General features: G+C 40.7%; 1 protein-coding gene across 1 annotated transcript in view; it reads left to right on the top strand.

Moving 5' to 3' along the window:
• The window catches only part of trpc6a (transient receptor potential cation channel, subfamily C, member 6a), a 117,315-nt gene that overhangs the window by 86,334 nt on the left and 11,762 nt on the right, over positions 1 to 19,219 (top strand). The window contains exons 7-9 of the mRNA XM_052026117.1: positions 6,651 to 6,915; positions 11,569 to 11,764; positions 18,432 to 18,635. Of these exons, the coding sequence (XP_051882077.1) occupies positions 6,651 to 6,915; positions 11,569 to 11,764; positions 18,432 to 18,635 (665 nt within the window). The remainder of the gene's footprint in view (positions 1 to 6,650; positions 6,916 to 11,568; positions 11,765 to 18,431; positions 18,636 to 19,219) is intronic.

The raw sequence follows: 19,219 nt of genomic DNA, 5'->3' as shown, positions 1-19,219 counted from the left end.
CAGTGAAGACAAAAGAGCTTGATCTTGTCAGAAAACCTCCGTTCAGCCCACTTAAATAATGCTAGTGTGACAAGTATGGGAGTTATGACAACAGGAAGCTGGGTGATGGAGAAAGGGTGTAATTTCCATCTTCATAAGAATCCAAATTACTGAGCTGAGCAGGAGGAGGGTCTACAAGGCTGCTGCTTGGGAAAAAAGACATCAAACATGGAACTAAGAAAGAGATGAGATAGGGCTGCTGGCCCAGTTCAGAGAAAGGAAGGGTGAAATAGTTGTAGCACTAGAGAAGAGAGCATGGCAGACAGGAGCACTGGCTGCATGGAAGGAGAGGACTGTGGCTGTGAATGAGATTTTGCAAAGTTTAGACCATAAGACATAGGAGCAGAATTACGCCATTCAGCCCGTCAAGTCTGCTCTGCCATTCGATCATACTGTTTAATTTTTCCCTCTCAACCCTGATTTCCTGCCTTATCCCCGTAACCTTTGACACCCTTACTAATCAAGAACCTATCAACCTCCTCTTTAAATATACCCAATGACTTGGCCTCCACAGCTGTCCGTGGCAAGGAATTCCACAGATTCACCACCCTCTGGCTAAAGAAATCCCTCCTCATCTCTGTTCGAAAGGGACATCCTTCTATTCTGAGGCTGTGCCCTCTGGTCCTGGACTCTCCCACTACTGGAAACATCCTCTCCACATCCACTCTATCCAGGCCTTTCAATATTTAGTAGGTTTCAATGAGATCCCCACTCATCCTTCTAAACTCCAGCGAGTATAGGCCCAGAACCATCAAACACTCCTCATACATTAACCCTTTCATTTCTGAGATCATTCTTGTAAACCTCCTCTGGACCGTCTCCAATGCCAGCACATCCTTCCTTAGATATGGGGCCCAAAACTGCTTACAATACTCCAGATGTGGTCTGACCAAGGCCTCAGCATTACATTCTTGCTTTTATATTCTAGTACTCTTGAAATGAATGCTAACATTGCATTTGCCTTCCTTACTACCGACTCAACCTGCAGGTTAACCTTCAGGGAATCCTGCACTAGGACTCCCAAGTCCCTTTGCACCTCCAATTTCTGAATTTGCTCCCCATTTAGAAAATAGTCTATGTCCTTATCCCTTCTACCAAAGTGCATGACCATACAGTTCCCGGTGCTGTATTCCATCTGCCACTTCTTTGCCTATTCTCTTAACCTGTCCAAGTCCATCTGCAGATTTGCTACTTCCTCAACACTACCTGTCCCTCCTCCTATCTTTGTACCATCCGCAAACTTGGCCACAGAGCCCTCAATTCCATCATCCAGAACATTAATATATAATGTGTAAAGTAGCAGACCCAACACCACTAGTCAGTGGCAGCTAACCAGAAAAGGCCTCCTTTATTCCCACTCTTTGCCTCCTGCCAGTCAGCCAATTTTCTATCCATGCTAGTACCTTTCCTGTAATACCATGGGCTCCTATCTTGTTTAGCAGCCTCATGTGCGGCACCTTGTCAAAGGCCTTAAGAAAATCCAAGTAAACAACATCCACTGACTCTCCTTTGTCTATCCTGCCTGTTACTTCCTCAAAGAATTCCAACAGATCTGTCAGGCAAGATTTCCCCTTAAGGAAACCATGCTGACTTTCGCCTATTTTATCATGAGCTTCCAGGTACCCCGAAACCTCCTTAATAATGGACTCTAACATCTTACCAAACACTGAAGTCAGGCTAACTGGCCTATAATTTCCTGTCTTTTGCCTCCCTCCCTTCTTAAAGAGTGGAGTGACATTTGCGATTTTCCAGTCCTCCAGAACCATTCCTGAATCTAGTGATTCTTGAAAGATCACTACTAATGTCTCCACAATCTCTTCAGCTACCTCTTTCAGAACCCTGGGGTGTTCACTCTTGCCTCTCTTTTACTCTTTATATATCTGAAAATCCTCTTTTATATCATTGGCTAGCTTACCTTCATATTTCATCTTTTCTCCCCTTATTGCTTTTTTAGTTGCCTTCTGTTGGTTTTTAAAGGCTTCCCAATCCTCTAGCTTCCCACTAATTTTTGCAACATTGTAAGCCCTCTCCTGCATCTTCCAAATTACTCCCAGAAACTCCTGCCATTGCTGCTCTACTGTCATCCCTGCTGGGGTCCCCTTCCAATCAACTTTGGCCAGCTCCTCTCTCATGCCTCTGTAGTTACCTCTACCCATTTAACATCAATACATCTGGTTTTAGCTTCTCCTTCTCAAACTGCAGGGTGAATTCTATCATATTATGATCACTGCCTCCTAAGGGTTCCTTCACCTTATGTTCCCTAATCAAATCTGGTTCATTGCACAACACCATATCCAGAACTGCCTTTTCCCTAGTGGGCTTGACCACAAGCTGCTCTAAAAAGCCCTCTCATAGGCATTCTACAAATTCCTTCTCTTGGGATCCATTACCAACCTGATTTTCCCAATCTGCCTGCATATTAAAATGCCCCATGGCCACTGTAACATTGCCCTTTTTACATGCCTTTTCTATCTCCTATTGTAATTTGTACCCCACATCCTGGCCACTATTCAGAGGCCTGTATGTGACTCCCCACAGGGTCTTTTTACCTTTGCAGTTTCTTAACTCTACCCACAAGGATTCTATATCTCCTGATCCTGTGACACTTCTTGTTAAGGATTTGATTTCATTTTTTACCAACAGAGCCACCCATCCCCTCTGTCCACATGCCTGTCTTTTCACTAGGATGTGTATCCTTGGATGTTTAGCTCCCAGCTGTGATCTTCCTTTAGCCACGGCTCTGATCCCCACAATGTTGTATCTGCCAATTTCTAACTGCTCTACAAGCTCATCTACCGTGTTTCGTATACTGCGTGCATTCAAATATAACACCTTCAGTCCTGTATTCACCACCCTTCTTCTCAAATTTGTCTCATGTTGCCTGAAGTTAAATTCTGATCCCTTTCTAAGCTTTCTGTCTTATTCTTTATTTCTGGAGATTTCTGTAACCTCTCCTGCACTCTCCTTCCCTTTTACTTTATCCATACTTTTCTAATCTGTTGAACCCACCTCCCTACTATTTAGTTTAAAGCCCTATCTACAGTCCTAGTTATGCAATTCACCAGGACCCTGGTCCCAGCGTGGTTCAGGTGGGGCTCGTCCCATTGGAACAGCTCCCTCCTTCCCCAATACTGGTGCCAACAATGTCCCATGAATTCAAACCCACTTCTCCCACACCAATATTGAGCCACGCGTTTAACTTTCTGATCTTATTGACCCTGTGCAAACTTGCACATGACTCAGGTAGCAATCCAGAAATTATTACCTTTTTGATTCTGCTTTTTAGTTCCTAGCTGCTCAAGTTCCCTCAGCAGACATCAGTTTACAATGGCTATAGAATTATTATTCTCATAAGGTCAGTAAAAGAGTATTTTCAGATCAATGATGGAACAGATAACTTAATAAAAAAGAAATGTAAAAGGGTTTTTGCTGGTAGAAGAGCCAAAGATGTGCAGATGTTTGGTGACATGCCTTGAGGGGCAAGAAGTTTTATTAGAATACAGAGTGTTGAAAAGATATAGATCATAAATGGACTGAGACATCCAAAGAACTTCTTTTGCATACATGTGCAAAGTGAGTCTTGCTCAGCTATTTTCCACCTCTTTTTCTGGGATCTGATTCCTGCTCTTCATGTGCCAGGTCCTCTGTAACACCTGTGTTATTTCAGAAACAGGGTATCCTTCAGGGCATTCACTGCTAGTCTTCTCCTCATTGTAATGTTGTGGATCACTTAAGATATTAGAATGGCCTGAATCTTGCAGTAATTAAAACAGCAAACCATCACTGTTTCTTACTGTTACTCTGTGGAATTGACAGTGACTTGGGTTTTCTTTGTGCGGCTTAGAACATACTGTAAATCTCTAAGTTTCTGTCAATGATTGTGTGGGACTCCACAGCTGCAGTGTTTGTCGCCATCTCTAATGAAATCAAGAAGAATCCTTCAAACTTCAGCTTATTTTTTTACAAAGTTGTCCCAGAAAATATTTTGCTTGTTACATGATCAGTAAATATTTATTACTTAGCAAACTATTTGATAGTAATTTTTTTGTGAATGTATTGTAATTTATTTATATAAATATTTTAAAATGTGGGATTTTAAGACCTATAAACAGATTTTTAAGGTTATATTTGACATTTCAGATCATGTGTGTGTGTGGTACAGTCTTTACTTAGTAGTCTGTAAAAAGTTAATTAAACATTCCTTCCTGGTTTACTGTCTGTGAGAATTCTTCAATGTGATTGGCTGTTCAGCCAGCTTGATGACATTGCATCTGCTGGTGCCACTGATGTGATGCCTGACAGCAACAGATTTCAGAGAAGCAGCAGTCCCCACTGCAGAAGTTGCTGGATCTTGGTAGCTTTCCTCAAGCTCCTCATCAAGCACTGTTGCTCTACTATAGAGTGCACACTCTGTGCTGTAAAGCAGAATACTATGCAAGGCAAATGACACCCACCTGGACAGCACTGCCTTCCTTTAAAAATCCAAATGACTTCCTCAATTCTTTGTATTCATGTATAGTCCTGACCAAGTTTGGGTACATGATGGAAAAGACCAAAAGAAGCAAAAATGCTATAAAATGTAAGCTAGATGGAAATGTTTTAGAGTGATTAGAGAGTTGTATTATCTATGATATTATGATAATTCCTTCTTGGAATACTGAATTCATAAATTTTACATTTCCAAAAAATTAGTGGGGTAGGTACAGTAGGAAGACAATCATAACAAGGCCCCAGACAATTTCCTAGCAGAGCTCCAAGCATTAATATTTCTCTCCCTCTTTCCAGACTTTTTCTTTCATCCACTAACTCCCAGTATTGGGAGGAGCCAAAACTCCATTTTCTCACCAGTGTTTTTTAAATTGTAAATGATTGTTGAAAGCAGTACAAGTGAAAGTCATCTGGAGTTCAATGTCTTGAAACTACATCAAAGTACAACAGTATCTGGTTAATCAAGACCAGACAAAGAGGGAGGGAAGATTCTTTCCATAACATGTCATACCGTGTTAAGCTGTTTTTTTATGAGCCGGTTTACAATGTTATTACCAACAACACACAGACGAAAACTATTCTCAGAAACAATTGGCCCAATGGCCAAAGTTTCAAGGAGGATAAAATTCACGTAGATGAGAGTGCAAAATGGGTGATAGCAGATTGGCCACTTATAATACAGCCTGCCCAATATTACCCTTTATTGACTTTAATGAACCTATGGACTACTGTGCCAATGGTCTCCATATCCATTAAGTCTAACAAAGGCAACATCTAATTTGCTGCCCATGGATAATTAAATGTGAGGGTCTTGAGCTGGGGAAACATTTTCAGCTTCTTTTTCCATTGAATATCGGCAAAGGTACCCTGGCATTGTTCACTATCTCTTCATGATAAGAATTTCCAACAAACAGAAGGTCCGCTTTCTGGTTTCCCTCAGACACCTACTTACCCTGACCACTTGATCGAGACTCCTTTGGTGATAGTTCCTCAGGCATGTTATTGCCATCCATTGAGATTAAGTAGCAATTTTGTTGATGTGTGTTTAAGGTTGGTTACAGTAATTGTTGTGTTTCCACCTGCCAACTGCCTTTGATCCTGGTTATGTGATGGCCTGTTTCCCCAGGGTGCACAATAACACATAACAATTTTGGCTTGTTTGGAGACCTTCAAACATACTTTGCATTGTGGTACATTGTGTGTGAAGTTCTTGTTGACAGTATTGTGCCTATGTCTTTGGGAGTGAGACAATGATAAGACAAGGTATAGTCACTCCTCGATCTCGCATTTCAAGGAATTTAGGTGACCAGAGGACATTTGAAAATGATTGATAAAAGTACCAGAGGGGAGATGAGGATAATCTTTTTATCCATTAAATGGTAATGATCTAAAAGCACTGCCTGAAAGGGTGAAGGTATTGAATACAATAATAATTTTCAAAAGAGAAAGACTAAAGGGGAAAGACAGCAAAGCTGTGGTAAAGGAACAAAGGACTGATTTAATTGGATACTTCCATCAAAGAATTGCCTATCATGCCTGTACAGTTTTATGATTTTATGACCTCGTGGGAGAACTCTGGTCTCTGGTAGAGCTTCCTCAAAGGTGACCGATAAATTGCAAGTTTTGGGCTATTCTCCAAATGGGAGTTGTTCCCTTTTCTTACATTTTATACTATTCTGACAAAGGAAGCATAGTCTACAGATGTAAACTTATAAAACATGTGTAAGCTCAAAGCTCATTGATTTTGTGCTTGGAGTCATACTCAGCAAGAACACTGTGTGACAGTGTTGTGGGCATCACTTCTAACCCATGGCTCTCTTGAGTGGCTTTTCACAACTGAACCAATGATGCCAAACTATTGACAGACATATGTCCGTTTTATTTGCCAATAACTGAATGTGCCTCCAGCAGCTAGCCAGAACAAATTTGCTTTTACTCTCTTTTTTGGTGTGCTATGCAGCAGTTTCAAAATAAAGCAGGCTAGTAACTTACCCCCCCCCCCCAAAAAAAATGTGTTTTGAATATGGTAGGCAGCATAAGGTTTTAAGATTTATTCTGTTATGTATTACATCAAAGTGACCTGCAGCAGAACTAATACTCTGTCTTTTAAATATTTTGTTCAGCACGAATGAAATGGCTTCCATCTGATCCTCAACTCATCTCGGAAGGCCTCTATGCAATAGCAGTTGTGATGAGCTTCTCCAGAATTGCATACATTCTTCCAGCTAATGAAAGCTTTGGGCCTTTGCAAATATCGCTTGGAAGAACCGTGAAAGACATCTTCAAATTCATGGTCATATTCATCATGGTTTTTGTGGCCTTCATGATTGGAATGTTTAATCTTTATTCTCACTACCTTGGAGCGAAGAAGAATAATGCTTTTACAACGTAAGTACTGCTCACACTTTAGTGCTTTTAATGAATTGCTTGCATTTTGATATCTTGGACAAGACTACCATATACCTTTTAAATTCATTAAAACTCCTCAAAAATTTGGACAGTTAGCTCTCAGATTCATTGACTTGGATTGGTATTTCTGTTTGCTTATTTTCTGTTTAGGTGTAATTATATTCGTAAAGCAAGTTTAGTTCAAAGCTGATAATAAAGAAGAACTAGCGTGATTGAACCTAAAGAAAATAGAGAAGTTTTATCCAAATAAACTTTGGAAGTGACTGTTGTAGACTACTGAAGTCATAAATTTTAATAGTTTTCCTCCTTAGCCACTTTTTTAAAGAACAAGCTCTAGCTCACGTTACTATGATAACTTGAAGAGATAGCTAAATGGAAACAGATGAATTTGTCCTTGGTCACTTGTGCTAAGCACACAATGTAGTGGCGGCTGGGTGTTCTACACCCTTCTGAAATTTGTCGAAGTCAGTAGGATCTGAATTTTGGAAGTAGGCTATAATGTATGGCCAATCGCATATTGACACTTATACAGGTGATAGAAGGTAAATTTCTACTGCATGGTTCTATAGACTGGGGAGAATCAGGGTAGACAGGTTCTAGCACTTGGGTTGAAGACATGTGAAAGTATCAGCTATTGGTTGCACTTATCTTTGCGACTGAAGACCTGTGCAAAGCAAGATCTTGGGAAGAGTATGAAGGCATTCAGTTCCAGGATCAGATCAGTCATGGATGAGTGGTAGTGGGCACTGCAGTCGCCATGAGTGCATGACACGATCAGTGACATCTGCACTGAAGCACTCAGTCCTTCAGGCCATAGCACAGTAGGATAAGCACACTTGCTGTAGAAGCTTTGAGCTCCAACTCAAACATGCTGCCTTTGTTGGCATCAAAATACTTGGAGAGAATGTGCAGAAAACATAAGGCAATGATTCTTGGATCACATAATTGTTCAAAGTGCCACTGGTAGGCACGTTGTGATTTTGTGGACGGACCTTCCAGCAGCATGGTCTGGCACAGCGTGTGGCGTTTGCTCCTGGGATGGTATCAGTTATGGCCATCAAGCATTCTCAAGCAGCTAACGGATAAAACCTGAAGCCCAGATAGTGCCACACATGGTGACATGTCAAGACATCACAATGTCACCACATGCAGCCAAAATTCCAGCCGGTTAGTAATGAAATGTTGCAAAAACTAAAGAAGACTTGTACCTCTAATGGGAAAGTTGTACTTATGGCCAGAGCAAATGGTGGGAATCATTCATAAGACAGTCCAGTTTCTTGCCACTCCATCCACCACCTTGTTCAGCACACCTGGGTTCAGAGGCAAGTTCAGCATTAGGTTGGATGTGCTGGGATCTGACCTCTTGTCTCTGGTTCATGTGCTTCAATGCACAGTTGTGGAAGTCAGAGGCAAGGTGACCTGGGAGAAGTGAGCAGGTTCTAACCCACACTGCCTTCTCAAGGGTCAATAGATTTGACCAGAAAAGATTTTTTTTCTGCTTTTATTAATTATTCACCTGCCTGTGGGTAATTTCTGGGAAAAGATGAAATGGGAATTAATACTTTCACATAAAGATGAAAGGGAAGCAATTTACTCCTTTAAACTTACAACTTTAAATGGCTCAGAGGCAGGAAGATGAGTGAATTTGACCCACATTTTTAAACAGGCGCCTTTTATTGATGTTACTTCGGAAAGGCATTCCAGTTATTTGTATAATTGTTGTTACAACTATGTGTTAGATAGTGGCCAAGATAAATGTGTATCTAGATGGACTTATGGCATTACAGATGTGCACACAACATACAGAGGTGCAGAATGTTGGTAAGAGACAACCTGATTTATCTATGTCAACATTTGGACCAAAATATCCATTACCTTAACTGTGATGGAGGAAATCCTGGTACGGTACATGTTGTACCCAGACGTAGTAAAACATCTGTGTTCAACATCAAGCAGCCAACATTTAATTGTCTCCTGCTCCCCTTTTGTGCCTTTATGCAGACTCATTAATTTCTTGTCATCTTTAAACAAAGGCTTGTTGATTAAAGCAGAGAAACTCCATTCATCCTCAATCTTTTCTGCCATTTTTAGATTGGTGAAAGGGTGAATTCATGATTGATGAGCACTGGACCATATTACAATTTAATTTGTCCAGTGATAAAATTGTGAGAAACAGATTAAAGCTGTTTTGTTCACTGTGTAACATACTGATTTTCCCACGTTAAAGACCAATCATTATTTCAGTTATATCAGCTTGAGCTACAGTCAGATCACACCTTGATGGAAATAATTTAGTAGTACATCACATAGAGCAATAAATACACAATTGCAGAACTGAGGAGATGTACCTTCCTCATCTCATTGTCTGTAACCATGACATTGTGGCGACTCACCGTCTAGTCGGGCGAACCGGCTCGGCAGTCGGGTCGCGCGGCGTCGGAGCGACGAGGCCCAAGATGGCGGCGGGCCTTGTCTTTCCGAGCGACGGGGAGAACCCGCGCGCGGGAAAGTCCTGATGACGTAGGACTTACGTCATTGCCGGTTTTTTTTGGGCGGGAGTTTTTCTCCCTTAAAGGGCCCGCACAAGGCGGGAAAATAAACCAGTTCTGTTTGGCAATCCTCCGAGTAGAGTCTTGTTTTATTCCGCGGTAGCAACCGCTACAACATTAACTTTATTTTTCCTGAAAGTTTAGCATCCATATTTGGTTAGTATACACGATTTGATGCCTTTCTGCATCCTGCTTGCTGGTGAAATTGTTGGTTAGTGAACTTCTCCTGGACATTTCAACTCACAACCTTGTGACCACATTACAGGCTACTTTTGGGTTCAGCTTTAGGAGTTTTTCAGCTGTAAATGTGAAAATAATGGTTCCTAAAATATTATTTCATTCAGCTATTCATTTTGCACAACTATTTCTGATTTTCCAATAGATGACATGATCTATAGAGTCATAGAGTTAGACAGCATGGAAACGTTCCCTTTGGCCCAACTCATCCATGCCAACCAAGGTGCTTTCCTGAGCTAGTTTAATTTGCCTGCATCTGTATCCTTTAAACTTTTCCTGACCATGAACCTATCCAAATGTCTTTGTAACTGTAATTGTACCCACCTCTACCACTTTCTCTTGCAGCTCTTTCTAAATACCCACCACCCTCTGTGTGAAAAACCTGCCTCTTGTGTCCCTTTTGAATTGTTCCCCTCTCACTTTAAACCTATGTCCTCTAGTTTTAGACACCCTTACCCTGGGGAAAAAACTGTGACAATCTATCTCAGCTATGCCCCTCATGATTTTATAAACCCCTGCCAGCTCACTCCTCAGTCTCCTTCACTTCGGGGAAAACAATGTCAGCCTATCCAGTCTCTCTAGGCTTTCCAGTCCCAGTAACATCCTTGTGAATCTTTTCTGCACCCTCTTGAACTTAATCACATCCTTCCTGTAGTTTGGCAACCAGAATTGCATGCACTATTCCAAATGCGGTCTCACAAAGGTCTTGTACAGCTGTAACTTGACGTCCCAACTCTTGTACTCAATGCCCTGCCCAGTATAGACCAACGTACCATATGCCTTCTTCACCACCTTGTCTACCTGTGTAGCCACTTTTAGGGAACTATGTACTTGTGTCCCTAGGTCTCTCTGTTCTACCACATTCCCCAGGGTCTTGTCGTTCACTGAATATGTCCTTCCCTGGTTTAACTTCCCAAAATGCATCACTTTGCACTGTCTGAGTTGAATTCCATCTACCATTCCTTTGCCCACTTTCCCAGTTGATCTAAATCCTGTTGTAACCCGAGACAACCTTTTTCACTGTCCTTACACCACCAATTTTAGTGCCATCCGCAAACTTACTAATCACGCCACCTACATTCTCGTCCAAATCATTAATATAGAGGACGAAGAATAGGGGACCCAGAACCAATCCTTGTGGCATACTGCTGGCCTCCAGTCTGAAAATCAACCTGTTCACAGCCTATCTGAGATGAGCTTTTGAGACAATCAACCAATTTTTGTATATTCCCAACTTTAAATACAATTCTTCAGAAACTAATAAGCTTTCTGATTGTCCCTTTGTGTTTACATTTTTTGAAACCTCATGTTCTCTTTTCTCTCTTTGCTTTCATCCCATCTCACTGCCCTTATTGTTAATAATCTAACCTCCTGATACCACAAGCCGTTCCACTACCCTAAATCGGAACATTCTCTACTTGCCTAGTCACACCCAAAAATCTTGACACCATCCAGAACAAAGTAGCTTGATTAGCATCATCATCCAATACTCTGAACATTCATTCACTTCATTAAAGATGCTTCATGGTAGAAGTGTGTCCCTTCTAAAGACATACAGCAGCAACTTGCTAATGCTACTTGCACGGCATTTCCAAAACCCCTAACCCCTGGCACTGAGAGAATAGCAGGTGCTTGGAAAATGTAAGTGTAGTGCTTGTAGTATCTCTATGCACATGGGCACATTGAAGCTATGTATTAATAGCAGGTAATAAAGAAAGTTTTTTAACCTAAATAATCTTGTATCTGCACCGTAGCATATATTAAATTTAATGAGAAATGAAAAGAAATGTGTATTTTGAACTGATATGCAGAATGGATCCAATAGTATTTATTATTTCTCTTACAGTGTTGAAGAAAGCTTTAAAACTTTGTTTTGGGCTATATTTGGATTATCAGAAGTCAAGTCAGTGGTCATCAATTATGATCACAAATTTATTGAGAACATTGGCTATGTTTTGTATGGTGTATACCACGTGACAATGGTCATTGTGCTTCTAAATATGCTGATTGCGATGATTAACAGTTCCTTTCAGGAAATTGAGGTAAGTACTCAATTTTTAATTGCACTGTGTTTAATGTTGTGAGTGGTAAAAAAATAGGCCATTGTTGGTTGCTGTGCTGAAAAGTTAAAATATAATGACATACAGATTTGTCCTCTGTCACCTCTAATGAATATGTGAAGAAGTACATAAAGTCCACATTATTTATGAGGGATAGGGGCACGGACTTCCATGGATAACAAAAAATCACGGATACCACTAAGGCCACTGGCAATTACACTGAGGCTGCAATGATACACATGCCCAACACTTACAAGAACATACACCTTGTTTGTAAATTTCAGCTTGTAAGTTTCCATTTCAGCTGGTATATCAACTCACCCACATTCCTGACCCTCAGTGTTCTCAATCCTGACCCCAGTGCCGGCTCTGGCTCCAGCTGTGTACTGGTCTCACACTCTAGATCCTGGCTCCACCAGCAAACCTTCCCACAGTCCTGGCCCTAAGTGTTCTCAACCCTGACCTCATGAGTACACTCATCCACAGGTGATGATAAGTCAGCAGATAATGAGCACTTTGTGTAGTGTGTGGGCATGGCACTCCACTTTCAAAATTTGTTTCCACTGACTTCAATTCAGCCAAGCTTGAATTGCTATTCTAATGGCTTTGAGATAATGTTTTGAAGTTTATCTGAATTTAATTTCCTTGTTCTATGACTATATCTTCACTCATTATAGCCTAATAGCAAGTTCCATCATATTATTGTCGCAGTTTGTGAAATGATTTCTTGCTGTTAAATTGTTAATTAATTCTGGTCTGTTGATCACCATTAAATTTAGTGTGGCTTGTTGGTTCAGAGAGGGATCGCTCTGAAAAACTGTTCCAAATATGTTACGGGAATTTGCTCTAAAACTTGAGCTGTTTTGCTTGTACTAATCTAAATGAATATTAAAATTTCCTGTTATTGTCATCCAGTTTTTTGCAGGCTTTGCTGAACTTTGGCCTTTTAACCTTTTCCACTACTTCACCATTATTAGGTCTTAGCTGCTTCTTAGTTATCCATACAGTTTCCATGCCTGATTAACTTTTCTAAACTCTTTTCTACTGTAGCAGTTGTACATTATTAAGATTGATATCTTCTTTCAGAAAATTCCTGTCCTTTCTGAAGACCAACAGCCTTGAATATTAGAAATACTTGTGTTTATATACCATTTTTTGCAACTTCAGCATGTCTCAAAGTATTTTACAACCAAATGAGCAGATGCTTAACTGATGCTGTTATCTGTGGTTCATCTGATAGCCTAATAGTCAAAAGGTTGGGCTTCCAATTCCAGTCCAACACCTGTGACTATAAGGCAAAATAATTCAGTGAAAGAGGGTGATGCTACATGGATGAAGATGTTATCTGACAAATGAGATTCCTTCTATTCTCTCTGGTGGATTGAAGAGATCCCGTGGCACTATTTGAAGAAGAGGTGTTATACATGGTGTACTGATCAATATTTATCCCTCTATTAATGGTACAAGAAAAATAATTTCTGGCCATCATTACTTTGTTGTTTATGGGAGCTTGCTATATGACTACAGCTGATCCATTTCCTATGTTACAAAAGTAACCAAAGTGCTTTGGGATGTCATAAATATAAATACAGCCTTCCTTTTTGGAATTTTTAATTTCTGTTTGTACTCAAATTGTCGTTGTTTCCTATACTTTTAAGGTAAATTTGTATTTCTATCGCACTTTGTATTTCTTACAGTATAGACATTATGTAAAGAGTTCATTGTGGATAACTGCCCCTACCTTGTCCATATGTCCCATTGCCCTCTTACTACCGACATTTTTATTTATGGTGTGGATTCTTTTTTCCCTCCACTCAATTAGTTTATTTTGTTCACTTTTCTGCTCAATGAGGACAACCTTCACACGCTTCATACACGTGTATTTCACAGTGCATGGTATGTGAGTCTAGGCTGGTTCACATCATACAGGCTGCACTCTTGCCATACTTTATATACTCCCCTTGATATATTATTTCTACTTGATACATTTTGGAAATGTTCCTACCTCGTGATGCTTTTCTGTGGTCAAAGCAGCAGGAGTTCATGTGAACTATTTCTTTAAAAATGTATTGGTTTTTCCTGCGACTGGAAGCCTGGTGGGTTTGAGGGTGAAGGATGTGGGTGGGGATAACAGTTGTCTACATTTATTCCTTGTTATCTGGAGAGACAAGGGCACAGGCAACAAGGTAACAAAAGCCATGGATACCATAAATGCAGTTCATAGAATATGGAGCTAGGCTTCACAGCCAGGTAACAGGAGGCCATGGACGCTGAGCACTCTGGCTCATTCTCCCAACTCCTTTCCCTTCTCCTTCCTCAGACTCAGACACGTGATCCAGGAGAGGCTGTGATCACTGAGTCGGGCAGTTCGTCCAGGAGAGACTGAGAGCAGTGGGTCAGACACACTGCCCCGAAGAGGAAGTGAGCACTGATTGAGACACATGGCCTGAGAGATACTGTGAGCAGTGGGTCGGACACATGGCCTGGGAGTCACTCAAAGCAGAGGCTCCTGACACTCAGTGGTCCCTGTGAGCTGGTTCATGTTGTCACTTTGTGAATTGCCAGTGTCTGGCACATGCACCGGTACAGGAACTGGGAGAGTCCACTGCAAGATCAATGCAGCGTAGGTTCATGCTGGATTGACAAGGGCCTGACCAGGAGATTGGACTCTGGTTCCTAAGCCCATTTATTTTTGTTCTAATATGAACAGCCCACAGGTACCAACCCTTACTGGAGTCATCACCAGTGGGCAATCATAAGGTTTGACTCATTGGTGGAGGGAAGAGTGACAGAACGATAGATTTGTCTCATTTCTAAAACATCTGAAAAATAATAATTGCTTTTGATAAGCCGTTAATGAGTCCAGAGCCAGGTGGCCTAACCTTAAAAACTGGAGATGGATGTTTTGGGGGTAACATCAGGAAAGATTTCCATAAAAGAACTGTGGATGTCTGGAATTATCTCCCCCAAAAGGCTGTTGAGGCTCAGTCAATTTATAAGGTCAAGATTTTGTTGTGTTAAGTACTTGATCACAGAAATCTAGCCTGATATTTGGTGCAGTACTGAGAGAATGTTACATTGTCAGAAGTGTCACATTCCAAATGAGATGTTGAACAGTCTCCATTATATTTCAAGGCAATTTAAAATATCCCTACATACCATTTTGAAGAATAACAAGGATCCTAGCCAGTATTTATCTTTAAACTAACACCACTGAAGCAGATTATTAGTTCACAGTGTTCATTGGATCTTGTTGTGCACACAGAGGAGCAGTGTTTCTTGCATATATTAATTGCCTCTGCTCTGTATCCATCCACAAGGTACTACATGACCTACTGTTTGTTCGTTGCTGCTATGAAGTTGTTCTCACACAGATTTATCAGCTGGAGACCAGGCTGAAACCTCCTCAGACACATTTTACTTAGAACTTTTGGACATCTAAACTACATCTGACAAGAAAGTTGACAAAGACATGCAGAAATTGTTGTGCTGCATGGGTTGTTTTGTTCACTCACTGAGGGCAGAGGTTGACATTTTCCAACATCTGTTTTCAATGTCAGGAGCTGTCTTTAAACAAAAAATCATCAATTGAGCTTGTTAACAATGAGGTGGTGTATTGACCTGAGCAGACAATGTGGCAGCTATAGGCATGTTGGATATAAGGCCAGCTCTGAGCTGGAACAATCACTGGCCATCTGGCTCCATCACTGTTGTTTACTGGGACAATTCTTTATGATTCCTCAACATCATTCCTTCTCAAATTGGTATGAATCTTTTAACCATCTTGGTTCAGTGCAAGCCTGTAGGAACAATATTTTCCTGAGTTTTATTTTACAACTATTTTATTTCTAATTTTAACTTGATTCTGCATTTCCTCAGTGTAGGCTCAAATGTGTCATCTGCTTTGTCAGTTCCATGCATTATTTATGAAATACATTGATCAGTTTACACCTTAACTGTTTCCTCTTCAGGAAATAGAACTCCAGTTTACACTTCCTTGATCGCATCTCAGATTTTCCATTCTTCCCACTGAATCATCTATCACCGAAGTCTGTCTCAGGATGAAATGCCCAAACCTTCGCATTGTACCCCAATTACCACAGACCTCTTCTCTATCTCTCTATCTGTTCTTCATTTCCATTATATATCCATTACATATTCTATTTTTATAAAATGTTTCTGCTTTATAATGTTAATGAAAGGGCAATTAACCCTGTCCATTGACCCCTATCCCTTCCATTCTGCCTCAGGTATAGTTCAGACATTGATAAATCTCAAATAAAGAGTCATAGTGGGATACAGCATTGAAACTGGCCCTTCATCCCATTGAGTCCGTATTGACCATCAACTGCACATTCACACGAATCCTACATTAATCCCATTATTTTTATTTTCCCTGCATTCCCATCAACTTTCCCATCAACTTTTACCACTCATCTACAGTCAACTTACGCTGGCCAATTAACCAACCTGGCCCAATTAACCTAACATACAATCTGCATGGTTTGGGGTGTGGGAAGAAACCAGAGTACTAGGAGGAAACCCTTGTGGCCACAGGGAAAGCAAGCAAGTTCCACACGGACAGGACCTAAGGTCAGGATTGAACCTGGGTCTCTGGTGCTGTGAGGCAGCAGCTCTATGAGTTGTACCACTGTGCTGACTTCCCCATGACTTATAGTAGGCAGCACTGGCCTTAAGTGGGCCTGCCAAATTCCTCAAGGAGGGTGGTTGCTAGAGTGTGATGGTTGGATGCATATTAGCATGGATAGAAGAAACTAGTTCATTTTCAGCTTGGCAGAGTAGTCAAGGGAGTCAGTAGTGGTCCCACAGCTATTCACAACTTGCAACAAACATTTAGGATGATTTCACACCTGAATCATCAAATCAGGTTTCTTCCCTGCCACAGCGCCAAATAGTATTGTTGGTACACTATGTGAATGTGACAAAGGGTAATTTTGCCTTCTCATTCATTTCACCTTTACATACCCAATTCCTTCAAAGCATATATCGCATTGTCCATCTGGGAGGGACCACATTCACCTCATTCCCTTCTCAATTGGCCAGTCATAGCCAATGGGTCACCTAACATGGCTCCCTTCACACTCTTGCACCGTTCCCCAATCTCAGCTTTCTTCTTATCTATGTGCTACCATTCATCTGATCCGCTGAGTTCCTCCAGCAGCTCAGTTTTGCTCCGGATCCCAGCATCTGCAGTCTCCTGTGTCTCCAAAGAATTTTGTGGCTGGGAGATATACACTGGAGAAGTAAAATCCTGTTTATGCTGGTGATCTGGATAAAAAGAGAGAATATTGGGAAAAACTCAGTGCATTAGTGGAGAGAGAAATAGAGCTAACATTTTAGATTGAGGACTTTTTAAACTGCTCAGTTCTAATACATTTGGGAAAGGCTGGTTACCTGAAATTGTTAAATTCAATGTTAAATCCTAAGTGTTGAAACCATATCAGCTGCTTTCAGCCTGAGAGTCAATCTGACCCTGAGATAAGCTACCAATTACACATCCATTACATAACTAAGATCACCTGGTTCCTCTTGTGTAACATTGCCTGATCCCAGCTTGGCCTCAGTTCATCTCCCACTGAAACCCTTGTGCGTGCTTTAATTACTTCTTGACATCACTAACTCTGTATATTCCTGGCCAGCTGTCCTGGTTCCAGTGTGGATAAATCTGAGGCAATTGAAAACTTTTCAGCACTCAGATTCCTTCTTTCATGTTTTATTAGCATCACCCACAGTCTGCTCTCTGCTCTTGCAACTTTCCTTTGGATGGGGAGCAGCAGTGATGGCTGTAGCAGACTGTCCCAACAGCAGCTGGGCCTATCAGAAGGCAGCTGAAGAGGGGGCCTAGATGGAGGTATCCATACCCAGCAGGCAAGCCAAGTCACTGATCTATCTGAACTTACTTGTGGAGCTATTTTTGCCTAGAGCAGCTGTAGTTGATCTCTGCAGTTTCCTGGAACAGGATCTGCTGCCAGCTGAATCTGGAGCTCTTTGCTGTGAATGTCACTATAACCATTTCCATCCCAACATTCAATAGGAGATATTAATGCCATCTGCCCAGTTTGACAATGCAAATCACTGCAGCGCCTTACAAATAATATTGGTGGAAGAATGAGAGCACACCAGGTGACAAAATGTTCAGGGCAGGTGGAGGTGTTGTGGGATCACAAGAGATCAACTTACGCAAAAGCAGAAATGGAAGAATGGGTCAGAGAAGTGAGCTCAAAGGTTAGAGCGAAAACATCAAACATACACAAAATGGGAGGACTGGAAGACAAACTACAAATAACCATAAAGAAAGTTTGTTTTACTGCAAATCTGTCTATTACGATTACAAACAAATTTTGCTTCTGATATAATTTGTATACACTTTGAGACTTCAGTCATGATATCCTTGGATGCTGCAGGGGATTGAAATCATTATTGCTCATTGTGAAATTTAATGGGAAATGACCATATAGCAATAATAATGTCCATGTGTATGGGCAAGAGATATTAATTGCTCAGTGAAAGCTACTTGGTGTCAGGGGTCCACACTAGAATTGCCTATGTTTCATGCTTTTTACTTGTGGCACAGATGAATGCTTGTATTTTTCTATATGATAAACATCAGATTTTCTTGATTTTGTAGAATGATGCTGATGTGGAATGGAAGTTTGCCAGAGCCAAGCTATGGATATCCTATTTTGAAGAAGGGCGCACACTTGCAGTGCCTTTTAACTTGGTGCCAAGTCCGAAGTCCTTCTTCTATCTTCTATTGAGAATTAAGAAGTTTCTACCTAAACTTCGGAGATGTGGCAGAGGACAGTGCCAGGAAAATGCAGAGATGGCAAAGGTATAAGTTTGGTAATTAAAGCAGTTACTGGATATTTTTTGTGAAAAAATTCTTCAATAATATATGCTTACTAAAAGTGAGGCAAAGAAACTATCATCTATTGTATGCACATAATCTAATAAAAGAAAATAAATATGCAGTATTAAATTGGAACACAAATTGAGCCAACAAAAGGTGACAAATAGAAAGCAAGAGCTACAACAAAAGAAAATTTTAAAGAAACTTAATGGGATATTTAAAACAAAAAAAAACATGTTTATACAGTCATGTTAGGAAAACGTTGTTATAAGCAACCTAAACAACTCAGTCTACAAAAAAAGGAAAAAGTTGGCATATGAAATAACCGTAATAATTGCAATGTATTACTATTTAGAGAAAAAGCAAATGATGTTGCAAGTCCAAAGGATAGTACCACTTAACCAGAGCAGGAACACATTAAATTGGAGAAAGCATTTGTAGGATTCACAGGTTCTTCTACATTACTACTTGGTGGGGCAGGTAACAAGGTTGATGTTTGTTGATGGTGAACAATACCCAATTAGCAGCAGTGAATGTTGGAAATACTCAGCCGGTCAGGCAGCATT

This window comes from Pristis pectinata, chromosome 11, assembly GCF_009764475.1.
Source record: "Pristis pectinata isolate sPriPec2 chromosome 11, sPriPec2.1.pri, whole genome shotgun sequence".
Classification (NCBI taxonomy): domain Eukaryota; kingdom Metazoa; phylum Chordata; class Chondrichthyes; order Rhinopristiformes; family Pristidae; genus Pristis; species Pristis pectinata.
This window is presented reverse-complemented; position numbering and strand designations above follow the sequence as displayed.